General features: G+C 43.0%; 1 protein-coding gene across 1 annotated transcript in view; it reads left to right on the top strand.

The window, feature by feature from the left end:
- Positions 1 to 20,000, top strand: part of LOC310773326 (protein phosphatase 1 regulatory subunit 37) — a gene marked incomplete at both ends in the record, with an annotated part of 61,390 nt that overhangs the window by 13,882 nt on the left and 27,508 nt on the right. The window contains 3 exons of the mRNA XM_083633200.1: positions 15,065 to 15,107; positions 16,282 to 16,382; positions 16,581 to 16,700. Coding sequence (XP_083489326.1) covers positions 15,065 to 15,107; positions 16,282 to 16,382; positions 16,581 to 16,700 — 264 coding nt within the window. The remainder of the gene's footprint in view (positions 1 to 15,064; positions 15,108 to 16,281; positions 16,383 to 16,580; positions 16,701 to 20,000) is intronic.

Genomic DNA, 20,000 nt, shown 5'->3' with positions numbered 1-20,000 from the left:
TATCTCCAAGTCATTCAGTCTAAGAACATGCATGCATCAGTCTTAGGGCTGCATGATGATATCTCCAAGTCATTCAGTCTAAGAGCATGCATGCATCAGTCTTAGGGCTGCATGATGATATCTCCAAGTCATTCAGTCTAAGAACATGCATACATCAGTCTTAGGGCTGCATGATGATATCAAGTCATTCAGTCTAAGAACATGCATGCATCAGTCTTAGGGCTGCATGATGATATCAAGTCATTCAGTCTAAGAACATGCATGCATCAGTCTTAGGGCTGCATGATGATATCAAGTCATTCAGTCTAAGAGCATGCATGCATCAGTCTTAGGGCTGCATGATGATATCAAGTCATTCAGTCTAAGAGCATGCATGCCTCAGTCTTAGGGCTGCATGATGATATCGGCACGGCCATCGGTATCGGCCCATAAAAGGCATTAAAATGAAATATTGCTTCGGCCCAAAACGAACATTTCTGCCAATATGACAGGCTGATAAAATGACGCTTTAATTATGTTGAAATGCTCCATGCCTACATAAACCAAGTGTGGTCTGCAGAGACCGAATTTCAAGAATGAAGGCCGCCATCCGGTTAGTCACACTGCAATATATCTCACCCCCTTCCCTCCATATTCTCATATCCAATCAGCCCATGACCTCTGTCATCGGTGATGTCATACTTGTTGATGTCATCGACAAGAGGATCGTCATCTCAGCGTTACCTCAGAGGTTTTATGTTTTTTTTAGCAGTAAAATTGCGGGAACTGGCAAAAATTGCAAGTTGATGGGAATTTTTTTTGATATTTCTTCCTAACCACTACCTAATGGCAACTTTTCTCAAAAATTGCAATGGAATTTGCAAAGTTTTATGTGATTTTTTTTGCGGTTTCAAGTTGAGGAACCTGTTTTGCCGTTTTTACTGAGAAATTGTGGGAAGTTTGAATAATTTCAAGCCCTCGCAAGTATTGCGGAGATTGGTTGAATTTCAAAGTTGATCAAAGTTTTTCAGTGAATAATAGTTGATTGTCTCACTGAATCATCTGCTGTTCCGCAATTTTTAGGAGCAGAATTTGATGTCCTGGTTTTTGTATTTTAATGGGACATCCGTGCGTAATGACTTATCCAAGGATTTCCCCTGCACCGCGCTGCACTGCGCTGCACTGCGCTGCGCAGCGCGGGATTCTCAGAGGTCTTAGCACAAAGTAGCATACGCGCTGAGGCAGAAAGACCGGTGCAAAAAGTGCCTGCTATCGTGGCCGCGGCACTCGTCAATGATAGCATAGACACAGCGTTACGGCAAACCAAAAGCAGATAGTGCTTGACGACGATAGGGCCCTTGATGTTCTCTGAAATGATGTGGGTAAAATGTACATTTATCGGCATTGGCAACCAGCCAAAAGGGTTGGAAAATATCGGCATATGAGATGGCTCGTGGAATGGCTCTGACTCTGATTGGCTTGGCCTGATATTTGACCCTAACCAATCGTCACTCCTGAAGCCTAAACCTAACCTCCTCCTATTCTCCCATATCGCATAATCGGGAAAAAACAAAATCCAGTATTGTGCATCTCTACTATAAAACACTGTGAAACAAAACTTGTTGGATTACAATAAAAATCAATAAAAAAAAATGGTAAAGAGAAAATGGCTTCTTGATTGTGGGACATGGCAAAAATAATTCCACACATCGAAATAATGGTGGATAACATAATAATAAGATAAGAATTTGTATAAATTCTGCATTTAATTCCATAATCAATATGTAATCTAAAGTAAGTCAAATCAGTCAGACTACGTTTAGAAGTTTTGGAAGTGAAATCCGAACATTCCAGCGATTATTATTATTGATTACAATGTTCTGCAGGTAATTGGTGAAGGCCAAAAATCCTATAGGACGAATCAGCGTGACATCACAGCAACAAAAAAGTACTTCTGGGTACCACTGCAGCAGAAACTAGTATGAATGTTGAAAAGCTGTGCCAAACAAACATTAATATCTCAAAAACTATAGACCGCATTGCTCATATTTTGACCTTGTGTTGTGAGTGAAAGCAGAAGTAGCTCAAGGGTTTGATGTACGTATGATGTATTGTTAAAGTATGTATTGTATGTATGTATGTATGTATGTAGTATGTATTGTTAAAGTTGTGTGAACTGTCACAGTTTTAAAATGTCTGAATTTAGTAAAAAGTACAGCCTGCTAAAGTGAGTTCCTGCTCAAACTGTTGAAAAAAGTATAAAACATAAACTGACATTTCTCAAACAGTACAAAATATAAATGTAATGGTGAATTAAGGAGATAGAGTCCTAAAAGATGTGACTTGTTTAAAATGTAAATGGAGTGTCTAGCTTAACGTGAGCTTACAGAGGTGTTGTGAACACCTTTTAGCTGTTGTAAAATCAGAGGTGTTGTGGACACCTTTTAGCTGTTGTAAAATCAGAGGTGTTGTGGACACCTTTTAGCTGTCGTAAAATCAGGTATTGTGGACACCTTTTAGCTGTTGTAAAATCAGAGGTGTTGTGGACACCTTTTAGCTGTTGTAAAATCAGGTGTTGTGGACACCTTTTAGCTGTTGTAAAATCAGAGGTGTTGTGGACACCTTTTAGCTGTTGTAAAATCAGAGGTGTATTTGTGGACACCTTTTAGCTGTTGTAAAATCAGAGGTGTTGTGGACACCTCTTAGCTGTTGTAAAATCAGAGGTGTTGTGAACACCTTTTAGCTGTTGTAAAATCAGAGGTGTTGTGGACACCTCTTAGCTGTTGTAAAATCAGAGGTGTTGTGAACACCTTTTAGCTGTTGTAAAATCAGAGATGTTGTGGACACCTCTTAGCTGTTGTAAAATCAGAGGTGTTGTGAACACCTTTTAGCTGTTGTAAAATCACTGTAAAACATGGCCTCACACAATTCAGTGAAAACCGTCTATACTTATTTTGAGAACTGCAATTTTATAACAATGTGGAATATGCCTGCCCAAACCTGGGAACATTTGTTTAAAAAATCTTGATAAGGGGGGCATGGTGGCTCAGTGCCAGAGCTGTCGCCTCACAGCTAGAAGGTCCTGGGTTCGATTCCCACCTGGGACGCTGTGAGCACTGAAGGAGTGCGTGCCCGTCCGCATGTCCTCGAGTGCCCACCGCCCGGGTGGGGTCGTCAAGGAAGGATATGAAGGAAACCCTGGGGGTTTCCTTCATATAGGAACCCCTCACCAAAACATGCAATATCATGGTCACTGAAGTGGTGCCTCCTCTGGTCGTTCGTGGCGCCTGTTCGGAGGGAGGGGAACTCGTTGGAATAGCATGATCCTCCCACGTGCTATGTCCTACCGGTGAAGCTTCCCCTGTCAGGTGAAAATAAGCGTCTGGCTACTGCCCATGTCCTCTCCCCAGATCGGCAGAGGGTGGAGCAGCAACCAGGATAAATAAATTAAAATTAGCACTAATAGGGGATAAAAATGGGATAAAAAAGTCGGGGGGAAATATATATAAAGAAAATCTTGATAAAAACATTTTTCGAAAAGAAGCAAGAAAACTGCAATTTTAAGACTCAATAACAGACTGTAGATTTTTTCTACAACTCCCACCTATTCGGTATGTCACACACACACACACACACACACACACACACACACACACACACACACACACCCTTCAGGGTTGAATGTGTACATTATTTTGAGCATCAACTATTTAAGGGGACAGTATATTTTACACAAAGTGGCATTAATTAAGTTGGCAAACGCATATCATCACGCATTCTGAAATCTCTATAGATGAACAAAGGGAATGACAGTGGGAAATATTGTGAAAGTCAATTAGAATTTGATGTCTGTTTTTTGGATCTTTCCTTTTTTAACGATAAATTAAGTTACTAATTTTGCCTGTGCTCTTTCTAGACACTGCGGCTTTAATTGCTAATTGTTAACAGGGAATGAATACATTTGCATATTAATTAGCACCAAATTTACATTTTTAATTTGCTGCCTTCAAAGGGTGTGAGATAAAAGGTTGTGTTATTTTAAATAATTTATCCTTTATTGCAGAAAAGATGCTGAAAGGAAAATGTGGTGGTGATTTTAACCTCTAAGAGCTTTTGACTGTGGGAAAAGTACATGCTAATACAGACACGCACGCACAAATGCACGTACATACGTATGTACTTATATATATCTACAGTATCTATCTATATAGAGATAGATAGATAGATAGATAGATAGATAGATAGATAGATAGATAGATAGATAGATAGATAGATAGATAGAAGAATAGCAAATGCACCAGAGAGGACTTCTGTGGAAGTCAAGTTTAGAAAGCAGATCCCTCTCTTCTTGCCTGTCAGAGAGAGAGAGAGAGAGAGAGCATGCTTTTCTTCTCATCACTCCATTTTCTCCTCTCTCCCTCCTGACACATCAATTGGTTTGGCAGCTGGCAGCTTCGGTTTGCATCTCCACCACACGAGGCAGCGGCGAGCGAGCAAGTGGAGGGGGAACGCCACACAATTTCATCAATTCATTAAGATGAAAAACAGACGCTCGTGCATTTTTATTTAATTTTTTGCAGGGACAAGGAGGTACTGGAGTGTGCGGGAGCATGCATGTGTGTGTGTGTGTGTGTGTGTGTGTGTACAGTACGTGTGTGTGTGTGTGTGTGTGTACGTGTGTGGGTGTGTGTGTGTGTGTGTGTGTGTGTGTGTGTGTGTGTGTGTGTGTGTGTGTGTGAGGGCTGGGCGAGCTAAAAAGCATATCGATATAAAATATTTCATATCAATCGATGTCGATAATTATTGATCATTTTTAATGACCTGTTTTTAATAATAAAAAATAAGAAAGCATGAGAAAAAAGTGTGCATTTAACCACTTTATTTTGAACAACGTTATTTTCAAGGAACACAGGTAATAATTGTAATACTAACACTGTCACACACACACATGCTCTGAGTGCAAGCAGTAGTTTACAGACATGATGACGTTTCATTTTGATGACATAGCCTAGTGTTGCCAGCCTTTGTAGTTTGGTAACGTGTATTTCAGCTGTTAGCTGATCCAGTGAATCAGCTGCCCGGCAACGTTATGCTGGGCATTTGTCTGCATTTGTGAAATTGGTGTGTATCATTAACGTTAATGTCCCGGTCGCACAAGACTGCAGGTTCATACTACTAACGGTAACATTATTAATGGAACACGTGTTAACACATCAATTTACATTAACGTTGCCATCAATTGAAACCCACTCGTATTGAATTCTTTGTAACGTTTACAGACAACGGTGTTGTGCTTTCGGTCAGACTTCTCCCACTGCACTCATTTTCTGATTTCTGTGGTGTTGTTTCACATGCGTGGTGCCGTGGAACCAAACCTGTTCGCATCACTAGCACTGCCCATTGTTGAGGGACATGATTTGCTGTTTATGAGCTAGGAGGGCATACGCTTGGGGTTTGTCTGTTAAATGATTGGCTGTTTGCGTGTCACTCCTAGCACGCTCCATTATCAAAGGACATGATAGGCTGTTTATGAACCAGGGAGAAGAAGCGCTTTTTTTCATGTAGCCCTGAGTTAAACTATCGAACGCTCTATCTAGACGTCTTTCCAGTCCCCACCTTAGTATTTACTTTATAGTTTTTTTTTATATGTATTTTATTTAAATTTTACCTGGAACAATACACGAACAAAACAAATGAACAGGCTCAGACACAGGAAAGGAAAAGAAAGAAAAGCATACATATAATATCGACAATTATTACAATGTGGTGGTACCAGCCACGTAGGGTGCTTATGTGCTTGTAAGAGATGTTGTGCAGGGGGTCCCACGCAAGGGGTCCATGAGGAACCAGCCAGGCAAGTCACCCGCCGCCCCCAACCTCATCGAGGTAGGCTAGAAACGGGTCTCAAATAATTAGAAACGTTTGAAGTGAGTTGGTTCTCAGGGATCTGAGTCTCTCCATCTTTATAAAAGAGATCGTGTCCGCCAAACACAGTTGGAAAGAAGGTGAAGAGGGGGACTTCCATTCTTTCAGAATGAGTTTTTTTTAGCAACAGTTGTCCCCAGTGTCAGAGACTGTCACAGCTGTATGAAAGCCCAGAGAGTTCTCTGAGCAGCCGAAGATGGCGAGTTCTGCCTCCGGCTGAAGGGTTATTTTGTAGGCCTTACAGTACCAGTCAAATATTTTGGCCCAGAATCCCGTCAGTGAATGGCAGAACCAGAAGGCATGAGACAGAGTGCCCTCTGACACCTGACACCTGTCACACAGTGGTGAGACAGAGGGGGAGAACTTGTGCAACTTATGCTTAGAATAGTGAAGAGGATGAGTGTTCGTGACGCCAGTTGTTGTAGAATGGAATTTATATCAATAACATTCTTCTCCCCAGAGTTGTATCACAGACAGACTCCTACCCCATATAATGTCAGATAAATCAATGCCAAGTTCCCCCTGCCACGCTTCTCTAATCCTCTCAGTAGAGGCCATGGTGCAGACATCAAACAGACATCCAAATCTAGAAATAAGATGCTCGGAGTGAGAAGGGCTCAGCAAACCATCGAAAAAGGCATGTTCACTTGGGACCGCTTCAAAGGTATGAATCTTGGATCAAACATAATCTCTGATTTGCAGGTATCTGAACCAGTGCGTGCCGAGCAACTCAAACTTCCTCCTCAGTAGATCAAAGGATGCAAAATGACCATCTACGTATAGGTCTCTGATGGAAGCCAGCCCCTTCTCACTCCAGGCATGGTAGTTTTTGTCTGACCGTGGAGACAAATAAAGAGTGATTGAAACAAATTGGTGTGTGGACAGAAACATCTGGTAGACTCAAAACCTTCCTAATTTGGTTTAGAATTCTGAGTTTCTCACAAGAAAACCTACATTTTTGCTTAGAAAATATCAGGGCTGGTAGAGAACAGTTGGCAACAGAGCTGGCCTCCATTTTCAGCCACAGGGGGGCCTCGTGAGTTACTGTAAGTTGCCAGATGCCCCTTGCCGCCAACACATTAAAGCCCTAACATTGGCAGCCCAGTAGTAGAGCCTAAACACCGGTTTAGGCACAAACACCGCCAGCCCTCCTTCAGACTTGGGTTTTTGCAGGTGAATTTTTTAACTTCTATGGTTCTTATAGTTCCAGATGTAGGACAAAATTATGGAGTCCAGTTCTTTGAAAAAGCCGATGTAAGAAAGATGGGAAGGTTTTGACACAGATAGAAGAACCTGGGAAGTGAAATCATCTTAATTGAGTTTATCCGGCCAATCTTGGACAAAGGGAGGATTTTCCGGTTTTCTATACATTGTTTAGGTCTTGAAAGAAAATCTTTACTATAGTATTTACTTCAGTATTTAGTTGAGTATTTATTGGGATTTGTGACCAGAAACACTGACCAAAAAGTTAAAGTTAAAATCTGTATTGTCCCAAAGGGAAATTGGTTATGGAGTCAGTCAGGTAGACACAAGGCAAAAAAAAAATGGCATGGAACACAAAACACACAAAAGAAGCCCCCATAACAGTGGTTCTCAGTGTGGGGTCCACAGACCAGCAGGGGTCCTTGAAGGGGGTCCAGGTGGTCCCCAGAAATTTGATGGATAGTTAAACTTCAACATTATTTATTTTAAAAAGTTAGCCCAATTAGAGAATGTTTAAGAAGGACTGTTTTGATCATAGTGTCACTGTTATCTCTCTACATACAATACAGACAGTCGTGGAGTTCTGGAGATTTGGATACAAGAGACAACTTCTCTAGGGTCTGTGGCTCTAATGTGGATTACATTAGGGGGCATGATATGAAAAAGGTTAAAGTCAATCCGTTTGACTTCTTGTTCCTTCAGTTGGATGTCTGAGCTTCACTGTGAAGACTGATGTCTGTGCAGAGTTTGACACTAGACAGCTCTTTCCACAAACGTCTGCTGAAAGTGGAAAGTTTCTCTGCGCTCACTGAAAATAAGTTTTCAACAAGGATAATTTGTGAAATCACAAATACTGGAGCCAATCGCTGTCCAGTATTCAGCAGCCCCAACATTCTCACTCCCCTCACAAGTTGGGAGTGAGAATGTAACCCCTGAGGGAAATTCTGGCATTACAGCAGTTTACATCAATGACAAGAACACAAATAACTTCTAACAGAAATACACCATGAGGTAGGTGAAAACTTAGAAAAAACAATCCAAACCAACTACTTCAGCACTCTTGCATTGCAACGTGCATTTGTCCGTAACTGTCCACTGTAGAGAATATCATATAATAATATTATATTATAATACTTGTCTTTTTGTCTGAGAGTGAACCAAGACAAATTCCTATCAACTATGTTGACATGGCAATAAATTGATTGAATCTCTCTCTATATATATATAAGGTAAAGTAAGGTAAAGTCCCACTGATTGTCACACACCTGAGTGTGCGAAATTTGTTCTCCGCATTTGACCCATCCCCTGGGGAATCATATGGTGATCTAACCCCCCAATTCCAACCCTTTGATGCTGAGTGCCAAGCAGGGAGGCAATGGGTCCCATTTTTGTAGTCTTTGGTATGACTCGGCCAGGGATCGAACTCACAACCTCCCAGTCTCAGGGCGGACACTCAAACCACAAGGCCACTGAGCTGGTTATATATATATATACAGTATATATATATATATATTAGGGCTGTCAGCGTTAACGCGTTAATCGCGCGTTAATGCATGCCGCCCATAACGGGTTTTTTTTTTAATCGCGTTAAGTTAATTAATTTTGTCCCTTCGTCGCACCCGTACTTGTAGTCAAGCCGTTCGCAGCCGTTTCCTGTCTTCTGCCTGTGGAGGCATGGAAGACTTAAAGACAGCAATGCGCTTCTAAATGGCTCGTTTTACTTTAAATAACACCCAAATGGCACAGTGGACAAGTCAAGAGCAGTAGTTTGCACCTTGTGTAAAACGGAATTAAAATATCACCGAAGTACATCGAGTTTGAGCTATCACCTAAAAGCTAAGCATACCAGAGCAGCTAGCGGCCAGCTAGCAGCCAGCTAGTTAGCACGAGACTCATTCATCACTCATTCTTCCTTCAGAGTCTCGGATGCGCGGGTCCTCTAACCACTGGGAGGTCGGCTCCAATGGCTTCACGCGATATACACGTTATCAATACACAGTTTCCAATACCGAGCCATTATTCACATGGAATTGCCAAAGTTTTTAGCTCAGATACAGCCTTCTTCGGCTGTGTCATTTTGGGTTTCGACTGCTCCACAGCGCCGCCGCCGGAAGTATCGGTTCTGGAGCGTTCTGGAGTGTTTACAATTATTGTGCAGTTATTTTCTATTCAAGATGCATTTTGTAGACATTTTGTGACCTCCTGTCTACATTGCAGTTCTATTGAATTGAAAATAAATCTAAAATTCAAGATCACAAAGTACATTTATTTACATTCATTTGATTCCCAATCACGACACACTAGTAAGAATTATTAATATCTAATTAAAAATGCTTTGCAATGCAAAATAATGGCATTTTAAACATGCGATACAAAGATGCGATTAATCACGATTAAGAAAAGTAATCGTTTGACAGCCCTAATATATATATATATATATATATATATATATATATATATATATATATATATATACCGTATATATATATATATATATATATATATACATACATACATACATACATACATACATATATATATATATACATATACATACATACATGCATACACATACACACACATAAAGTGTGCAATGTGCATTTATAATGTGAATGTAGTTGTGTCTTCAGGGGAGGGAAGGAGGTGGTTTCTAGATGAGGCAATGTAGGTCTATCTTTTGGGGGGGGGGGGCTATATTGTGAGTACAGCAAGGTGACATTTCACCTGGCATGCGGACAGGAAGCCTCGTACGAGTGTGGCCCTCAGGCCAAGACGATTAGCGGGGAAATTCGTCCTCTCCCAATTACAAAGCTGGCCCTTGTATACACAAACAACACAATGTATATCCCATTGACGTGTCTAATTCTTTCAACAGGAGGCATTACGGCCCTCCTTTTGTCTCCCGCCTCGCTCTCCCCTCTCTGCTGCACATGAGCCGGGGAGAGCCTTCCAACTGCTTTTGTACTCCCGCCTCACCAAGAAACAATCACTCTCATTTAGCCATGAGAGAAACAAGGGAAATCCAGTCGCACAATGGAATCTGCCAAGACGGTCCAGTGTGAGGAAGGCCGTCGGGACAAAAGATGGAAACTAACAAAGTACAAATACTTTACTGTAGGATTTTCAGGTATCTGTAGTTTACTGAGTATTTATTTTTCAGACAACTTTTTACTTTCTCCTCCTACATTTGAACACAAACATCTGTCCTTTCTACTCCTTACATTTTCAAAACAGGCTAGTTACTTTAGTTTGAATGCACGACAGACAAAACAATGTGAGGTTGTTTGTCTGTTTGCTCTCGTCTCACGCTCTCCCAGCTTTCACGCATTAGGCCTACATGCACCTTTTTTGTGGAAAAACCATATCACACAAATTATTAATCAAAGTGTGCTCTTTATACATCTTAAAACCAGGGGTGTATTGGTAAATACAGAGGTGGGTAAAGTATCCAAGGTGAGTAATGTACCCACCTCGTTTCCCTTCATTAATTGATACAGATGATCTGAAAATAGGCCAGTAAACTCTCTGCCTCATTTCAAAGAGGTGGGTAAACTGTGTAAATACCCTCCACTGCACCCCTGCTTAAAACGTGTTCGGAGCCGATCTTTTCAGTTTAATAAGTTGAATAGTCTTCTAATTATTATATTAATATGGCGTGAGTTTCAGTTAGCTTTGCACAGAAACAGCCGGTAGAAATACTGTACTTGAGTAAATAACTTTTACCAGACGTTTTTTCTTCTTCTTCTTACACAAATAACTGTACTACTTAAGTAAGGAATGTGTGTACTTTTCCCATCTCTGGTCGACTGGAGGGTTTGGTGGGGCGATGTGGGGCGATGTGGGCTTTTTGAAGCCTGGTGCCCATATTTTTGTTTATTTGTTTGTTTTGAAGCTGCTGCTATCTGATATTTCATGTTGATTTTCGGTATCTTTAATTTGCTGCATACATGCCAAAAATGCCATCCTCAGAAGCAGTATTTAGCCCATCATGTAGGCTTCCCACAGGTCCTTGGAATCCTTGAAAGTTTGTGAATTTGAGAAAGAAAATGAGGAAGGTTTGAAGTTCTTTTGATAGCCTACAAACACAGCACAGTTGAGAAGTGTTGACACATTCGAGCCTCTCTCTTTTTTATGCCTCCGCCGGCGATAGCCAAGCCGGAGGCATTATGGATCCGGGTTGTCCGTACGTACATCCGTACGTACGTACGATGTTCGTTAAGGCGATATCTCACGAATGCCTTGACGGAATTTCATCAAATTTGCCTCAAACATCAACTTGGACTCAAGGATGAATTGATTACATTTTGGTGGTCAAAGGTCAAAGGCCAAGGTCACTGTGACCTCTCGAACGCCATTTTCAAGCGTGTTAGCGCAACATCTCAGGAATGCCTTGACGGAATTTCATCAAATTTGCCTCAAACATCAACTTGGACTCAAGCATGAACTGATTAGATTTTGTGTGGTCAAAAGTCAAAGGCCAAGGTCACTGTGACCTCTCGAACGCCATTTTCAAGCTTGTTAACACCATATCTCAGGAATGCCTTGACGGAATTTTATCAAATTTGCCTCAAACATTAACTTGGCCTCAAGGATGAACTGATTACATTTTGGTGGTCAAACTTCAAGGTCACTGTGACCTCACGAACGCCATTCCCAAGTTCGTTAATGCAATATCTCAAGAACGGCTTGATATAATTTCTTCTGATTTGGCTCAAACATCGACTTGGACGCAAGGATGAACTGATTCCATTTTGGTTATCAAAGGTCAAAGGTCAAGGTCACTATGACCTCACACACCCAATTTCCAAGCTCTGTAACGCAACATCTCAGGAGCGCCTTGACGGAATTTCTTCCAATTTGCCTCAAATGGGGATTTGGACTCAAGAATGAACTAATGGCGGAGGCATAAGTCCGCGTTGCGGTCTTTCTAGTTAATAATAATAATAAAATTCATTTATTTTATATAGCGCTTTTCAAGGACCCAAAGACGCTGACAGTGTGAGTACAACAGAAAACAAGATAACAACGAGCAACAGGCAACAGATTATAAATAACAATTAACAGGATAACAACAAGGTAACAATTAACAGATCAATCAGGGATATATGGAAACAGAGGGGAGGGAGGGAGTGAGTGGGAGGGACAGGGGCCAGACAGAAGAGAGGGAGGGGTGGGAGGTAGGAAGAGGTGGTTAAGGGGAGGTTTGTAAGCTTGGGAGAACAGGTAGGTTTTGAGTCGGGATTTAAAAGTGGGGAGTGAAGGTGAGTCTCGGACAGTCTGGGGGAGGGAGTTCCAAAGACGGGGTGCAGGTCTAATAGTTGTCTGTGAGCTTCTGTAGCTGCTAGTTCTCATTATAAACATTCTGTTGTCAGTAATTAAAGCGGTTGGTGTTCTATTTCTAACGTTCTTTACCGCACATCATCTGATTCAGCGTGAAATATGTTAAATTGATAAGAACCGAAGGCTAATAGCTTGTTCCACTGCATACATGGGGGCCATGGACATCGCCATGATAGCTAGGTTGCGTTTGTCTTTTCCTTTCTTTTTTCTTTTTTGCTTGCTGTGTGGTGGAGACTCTTCGCGTATTGATTCTGCCTGTGATGATACGATCTGTTCAAAATGGGTTCTGTGAGGGTTGTGTTTTGTACAGGCTGAAGGGCTAGTAAACTAGTAATGCGAGCTACAATCTTTGTGGGTGTGTTGGTTGGTTGGTGGGTGTGTTGGTTTGAGTCAATCTGCTTGTGTATGTGTATGTATAGTTTTACTTCATTTCGAACTTCGGATTCTCACACTATGCCAAGCTGCTCCCAGCAGCGACCCAACTGGAAAATGTCAATTGACCACTATAAAACCAACCATTACGTCCAACAACGTGATGGCGTTGGCTATGACGCGTCCACCCGCTCCGCCCCCATGGCTGTAGCCACGTCCGCGCCATAGCCAACCAGCGTCACTCTCTGCTTTTCCAGCGAGCCCTTAACACTGTCCTTCTCTCAGACCATTGCTAGCATTTGGTTTAACAACTGTACGCTAGGTAATATTTCAATAGGTTTCCAGCTGCTGCACCGTTTGTTGGCTCACTTAGCTGCGTGCCTTGCTTGCTTCCCGGCTGGGTTAAGCGAGCTTCCCTCTGTCAAATGGCTGCGTCTAAGACCCGCCGTTCAGACATGGAGGATGACGGGCCGTTTACAAAATGCGCCCAGTGTGGGGCCGAGTTGGCCATGGAGCCACTGCTATCCAGCCCACGTGCATGGATTAGCTGCTTAGCTTGCTTGCTTTTTCTTTGCTTATAGCAAGTTTTCCCTGCCGCTAGTTAAGCTGTGTGTAAACCGCCTTCCCCTAAGAATAGCAGGGTAGAAGTGTGTTATGCTGGCTTACTGCTGTATGCTATCGTCACTTTGCTAGGTTGCTATCCGGTGTGCGGTTAGTCGGCTCGCTACTCGCTTGCCTTCTTGCTTATAGGAAGTTTCCCCTGCCGCTAGTTGGGCTGTGGGTAAACCCGCTGACTCAGCCATGAACAGGGACAAGCAATTCGGCGGTACACTCGGTGTGAGGCAGAGTTAGCGACAGATGATCAGTGTGTGTTGCTTGGGGCCCGGGCATGCTGAGCGCGGACTCGTGGACCCCCGCTACTGTCTATATGATATGTACACCGCTGCGTTAGAAGCCAGAGTATACAGGCCGAGCCGGCTGAGTTAACACAGCGGTACTGCCGTCGTTTTCCTCTTAAGAGTAAGCAATACCCGTTAACAAGAAGTAAGGGCAGAGGCAGGAAGAGCCTGTGACAATCGTCGGGCGCCAAGCAGGCCCCGCACCGGGTGCACAGCTAAAGCGCCCCAACCGACGGATCCAAAATGCTAGCTACGGAGCTAGCTAATAGCTAGACTATAGGCTAACGGAGGTGAAGCAGTCCGATAATAACCATAGCTAGTCTGTTTAATACAGGAGAGGCTAGCTACAAGCTAACGAGAGAAGCCAGCCAACTTCAAGTAACCGCGGCTACCTGACAACCTTGCAGGGTGTTAGTAACACGGCCGTCTAGCCGACAACACGTGCAAAAAGCAAGAACACAGCACTTAGCTTTTGCTCCTCCTGAGCAGGTGCCCGCCACCCGAAGCAAAGGTATAGTCTGCTGGCTCGAGATGACTCGACGGCCAACGTTTCCCGTCCGCTGGTCCTGGGACAGTGGGTGGTAAGACGAACTTTGGCTAACTGAGCTAACGTTTGGAACGTTACGGCAAGCTAATGCTAGGTCTCTCAGAAGAAAGTGCGACCGTTCAGCGAGGCTGAATGCGAGCAAAGTGACGAGCCTCAGCCGGTCTGCGCAGGTCGTGCCAGAGCAACACAGTCTCACAGACAGTTGTAAAATGGCAACGTTTTGGACCAACGTTGCCATTTTACAATTTCGGCTCCAAAATTGTCAAATGGTAACGTTCTGAGATTTTAGGTTTAGAGTTAGGGTAGGGGGAGGGGTTAGAAACGGAAAATCTCCGGAAACCACGCCCACCCACCCCTGTATTAACGTACGTTACAATTTTACAATTTCGGAGCGGAAATTGTAACATAGCAACGTTGGTCCAAAAACGTTGCTATTAAAAAAAAAATCGGATTGGTCAGAGACACGGGGGTGGCTGTGCGTGGCTGCGCCAATCACAATCAGGTCTTTTTCAGAGGTAAAAAGAAAGGCTTTCAGTTCAGCGCTCCTAGGCAGGCTTCAGCATGTGAGAATCCCAGTTCCAAATGAAGTAAAACAACAATCTGTCATCAAATGTGTGGCGGACGTGTGGCTCATCAACATGGTCAGAGCAGCATTCAGAGATATCTAAAAAAAATCACAAAATACACTGGAGGGGGGCTTTAACCTCTCTCTCTCTCCCCTCCCTCGCTCTCCCTCCCCCCCTCCCCTCTCCCTCATTCTCCCTCCCTCTCCCCCCTCTCTCCCCCTCTCTCTCAGCAGGGTATGTGTGTCGGTGGCAGTGTGGATTGTCTGGATCTCAAAGGTAAGCTGAATGCTCTCTGCATCATTATTAAATATGATTGAGGGCTTTGGCATCAGTTCTGTCATCTTTTACACACAGTCAATGTCTAATTATACAACAAATATGTCATGGTTAAAAAAGGGGGGAGGGGGGAAATAATTTGTTTCTGTTGACAACATATTCTTCACTGATGACATCACAATTGCTCGAGTGACATCACTGATGGCATCACTGATGACGTCATAATACAATCGTGACAGACACCACCACCCACTTAGCACATTTTGATTAAGATGGCCATATCTAAGTTGGTGCCCTTATTAAGAGGAAGATAGTAGTTGTACTATAAAACACTGTAAAACAATATGATTACTTGTTGGATTCCCCCGCAAAAGGGGGGGGGGGGGGGGGGGGGGGGTAAAGAGAAAAAGGCTTTTTGACATGGCAAAAATAATTCCACACATTGAAATAATTGTAAATAATGGTCCACATTGTGGCAAAGAATTTGAATGAATTCTGCATTTAATCCCATAATCAATATGTAATCTAAAGTAAGTAAATTAGTCAGACTACGTTCAGAAGTTTTGGAAGTGAAATTGGCACATTCCAGTGGATTATTATTATTATTGATTACAATGTTCTGCAGGTAATTGGTGAAGGAGGGCAACCACAAACAGCATTCACATCTTGGAAGTCCAATCATGGAAAAAGAAGCATTTGTACTCCTCCTAAGTGGAGGTGTTCTCATTTATGTTTCTCTATTTCTGATTGCACTGCATAACTTTATATATATATTTATATTAAAAAAAAAAAACATGAATGTGCACACACACATAAAAGCCGTCGCTGTCGGGCAGAAACCTTGTATCGCCGCATTCGGCCATAAATGGATTTAGTGGGTACCCAAAAAATAACCTGTGAAAGTTTCAGGTTCTTTGACCAGCGAAATATGTTATATGACTGGTTATTAAGGTTGTTATTACTATCATACTATGTTAAAATGTCAATTTTTTTTTCTTCCTTGTGAAAACGAAGGGTAAACTTGGATAATAAAGGAAGTTGTTGTGTTGTTTGATTGTCAACATTTTCCATTAAAAAAAGAAGGAGAGAGAAAGCGCATTTGAAGCCGTGCAATTTTGCCTGTTAGTAACCAGCCTCCCAGTGATCTTGTGTTTGATTGCTCGCCTGTATCAAGGTGAGCGATTAAACCACGGCTCTTGCGAGGCTCTGGAAGTCATCCTGAAATCGCTGCACTTCCATTCCATCAATCTGCAGGCGGCCCAACTGGAGGAAAATGTGAGTTTTATGAGTAAAACTTATTTTCCTCATCTTCGTCTTCCAATTCAATACAGTTTCATATTCAGGGGGCCTTCCCTGCCATCAGATTATAGCCTTTTTTTCTCCTTCCAAAAGAACTTTATAACATTCCTGTCAAATTTGGGCCCTTGCTTTCTTCATTTTTTCCTCTTCTCTCTTTCTATTTTTCTCTTCCAGGGAGCATCGTCATTGCTGGATATGATTTTGTACTATGAATCTACAACCCATCTTGACATTTCTGACAACAGCAGTATAGGAACATCGGGTTGGAGGGCCCTGGCTCATTTGATAAAGCAGGTGGGCTGACGCAGTGGAATAGTAATCCCTTTCTGTAGGCTCTCTCTCTCTGGGGGATATTGTACATTGCCGGAGCCGTACATGAATTGAAGATGCAGGGCAGAGCAAGCTCCCGGTGCTGCCGAGAGGCTGATACCTGCACACACGCGCGTGCGCGTACACACACACACACACACACACACACACACACACACACACACACACACACACACACACACACACACGCACGCATGCACACACACATACACTACATGAGGGTCCCCACAGGTCCTTGAAATCCTTGAAAGTTTGTGAATTTGAGAAGAAAATCAGTCTTGAAAATAGACATGGGTCATAGAAAGAGCTTGAATTTATATATTTTGTGCAAGGATAAAAAAAAATCTTTATTTTGATAGTTTTTCATGGTGACACACTCAAGCTTCTCTCTCTTTGTAAAAGTTGTCTGTGAGCTTCTGTAAAGCTGCTCGTTATCATTAGAAACATGCTCAGTGTTGTCACAGTATTATTAATCTTGATGTTTATTTGATGGAATCAGGCCTGGAAAATCCTTGAGAAGTCCTTGAATTGGGTGTTTAGTACGTAAGAAGATGTGGCAACGCATCACAGACGTCATTAGCAGGCAGGACTGATTAGCTGTGAAATCGTTTGATCATAAAAGGCATTCCTGAATGTCTTCTTCCCAGGTCAGTGGGGTCAGAGAGCTGGACCCAAATGCCAGTTTAGACCAAAGATTTCTGATGAGACAAAACCGTTTTAGAAGGTTGTGGCGGGGCGAACTTGCCCGTCTCAGCTCGACCCAAGTCTGAGAGCATCGCCTTCCATGAAGCAGGAAAAGACGAGTGCTGAAGCAGGCAGCTTTCACTGACAAACTAACCCCATGGTTTTTATTGAGAAGAGAACATATATACAGCCGCCATTTTTTTGAGAGAGAAGAGAAGAGTGAAACAGAGCAGAGGTGTGTGTGTGTGTGTGTGTGTGTGTGTGTGTGTGTGTGTGTGTGTGTGTGTGTGTGTGTGTGTGTGTGTGTGTGTGTGTGTGGCGTCTAGATTGGCCAGCGGAGCGTGACGTAGGTCTGCATCCCCCAAAAGTTGGATCACCCTGAGCTCTCTCGCTGTACGACATCTGCGTGTTTTTTTTTATTTTTTATCAGTATTATTACAAATACGGTTACAGTATTACGTCAGACACCATCTCTTTTCTATAACGAACAAAAGACAAACATCAACACCATGTGACGGATAGGGGGACAAAAACAAAACAACAACAACAACGACAACAACTGAAAAACACACAAAAAACGTCAGTGTACGACATATGGATTGATCGATACAACAATACTAGTAATAGCAGTAATAATAACAGAGAAAATAATAATAAAGAAAATATTGTTACATAAAGCCCCCAGCCCTCACCCCCCCAAAAAAAACATGGATCCAACGATATGACAGATAATATAAAAAAAATAAAGTAGTGTTCAACATTATTTCGTGTTTTTTTTCCAGGTGCAGAATGAGAGGTTGCCAGATGGAGTCAAATAGATCTACTTGATCCTTTCTGATATATCTAATCCTCTCCACTTCAAGGGTACTGACAAGATCTGCGTGTTTTTCACGCACACCCCTGCGTTGCCCACTGCCTGTCCGACTACCCCCATTGCCACATTATGAATGGAGCGCGGGGGAGGAGCCAATGCAACCTAACCACACCCACCCAATGCCTACTCCTAAATACCACCTCCCCAATGCCTAAACCTAATCCCCTTCCCCTGCCTAAATCTACCCCGAAATCTACTGCTGATGGCGGCTTGTGTGGGCCTCATTTTATACACGGGAGTTGTAACATGATGAAACACATTTCCTACACAGGCAGTTGGACAACCTGCTAAGTTCTGAAAATACGTGTCTATTGCATTATTCCAGCTAACGTTATTGTTATCGGTCGTAACGTTATCGTTATCTGAGTTTAGGGCTGGTCTGGTCTCTTCTGAAATCCTTTCAGCTACGAGGAGAGGAGCTTGCGATCAACGTCCCCACAGTCAAAGCACTTCCCTGAGATATCCATATAAAAACTCTCATGCGTTACCCCAAATAAAACCTCCAGTGTCTGTTTGTGACTGCAAAAGGCTAAGCTAACCCGTTAGCTAATGGCTGGTTTTGTGCCAGATCTTGTGTGGGCCCCATCTTATACCCGGGAGTTGTAACGTTATGAAACACATTTCCTGTTCTACGCAGGCAGTTGGACAACCTGCTAAGTTCTGAAAATATGTCTATTTCATTATTCCAGCTAACGTTATCGGTTGTTAGGAAGGCTACACGATTTAAAAAACACGATTTCAGACGGAAGCCCGTCTTTATTGTCACACGAACACTACAACACATGCATGCGGCCACAACACACACTCATGCTGACGGTGGCCGGTGAAATATGTCCTCTGCATTTGACCCATCCAGGCTTGTCCGTTCCTCCAGGGGGCAGGCCAGGAGCAGTTGTCGCTTTTTCTTTCCAGCGCCCGGGGACCAACTTCAGATGTTGTCGTCACTGGTCGGATGATGATCTTCTGCATGTTTTTAGTGGGGGGTTATGTACGGAGGAACCCCCTGGGGGGTACGGGGAGAACATGCAAACTCCATACAGAAAGGCCCTTTCGACGAGATAGCCCACCTGGGCAGTAGGCAATGAAGATATGGGGGGGTCACAACTCCAGCGCCCACAGCGTCCCAGGCGAGGATCGAACTCAGGACCTTCTAGCTGTGAGGCGACAGCGCTACCGACTGCGCCACCGTGCCCCCTAGCACTGCAAGCTAACACAGCCGGCTAGCTTGTACCCATTAAAACCATTGATGTATTAATAGAACCGATAACGTTAGCGGGAGTAATACAACACATTTTCTGAACTTACCACTTCAGTCCCCGAGCAACATCCTCACGCACCTTTCTCAACAATGTCCTTTTTATTGCAGTCCATCACACATCAAAGGACTTATCCCTCAGGGATTAATAAAGGTACCTACCTACCTATCAAGCAGCGTCTGGTCTATGTAACCTAGGTCTATAACGCGACCAGCCTCTCCAGCCAGTGACGACTGGCTGCCACAGCTGTCAATCATCCCTTTTTATATTGTATATCAAACAACTACTTAAAAACAAACTGATCAGAAAAATGAGCACTTGGACAGGCATTAGCGTGATCAGAACGATCTAAAATGATAGAAACCACCTTTGCAAAAAAATTATCTGACGTGTACTTTGATTGTTTAGTTTGGCTCATTTTCCCATCCACTAACATGGCGGAGGCGGGCC

The sequence above is a fragment of the Poromitra crassiceps genome (assembly GCF_964638095.1).
Source record: "Poromitra crassiceps genome assembly, chromosome: 3".
Lineage (NCBI taxonomy): Eukaryota > Metazoa > Chordata > Actinopteri > Beryciformes > Melamphaidae > Poromitra > Poromitra crassiceps.
The sequence above is the reverse complement of the archived record's forward strand: the minus strand, read 5'-3'. Positions and strand labels throughout refer to the sequence as shown.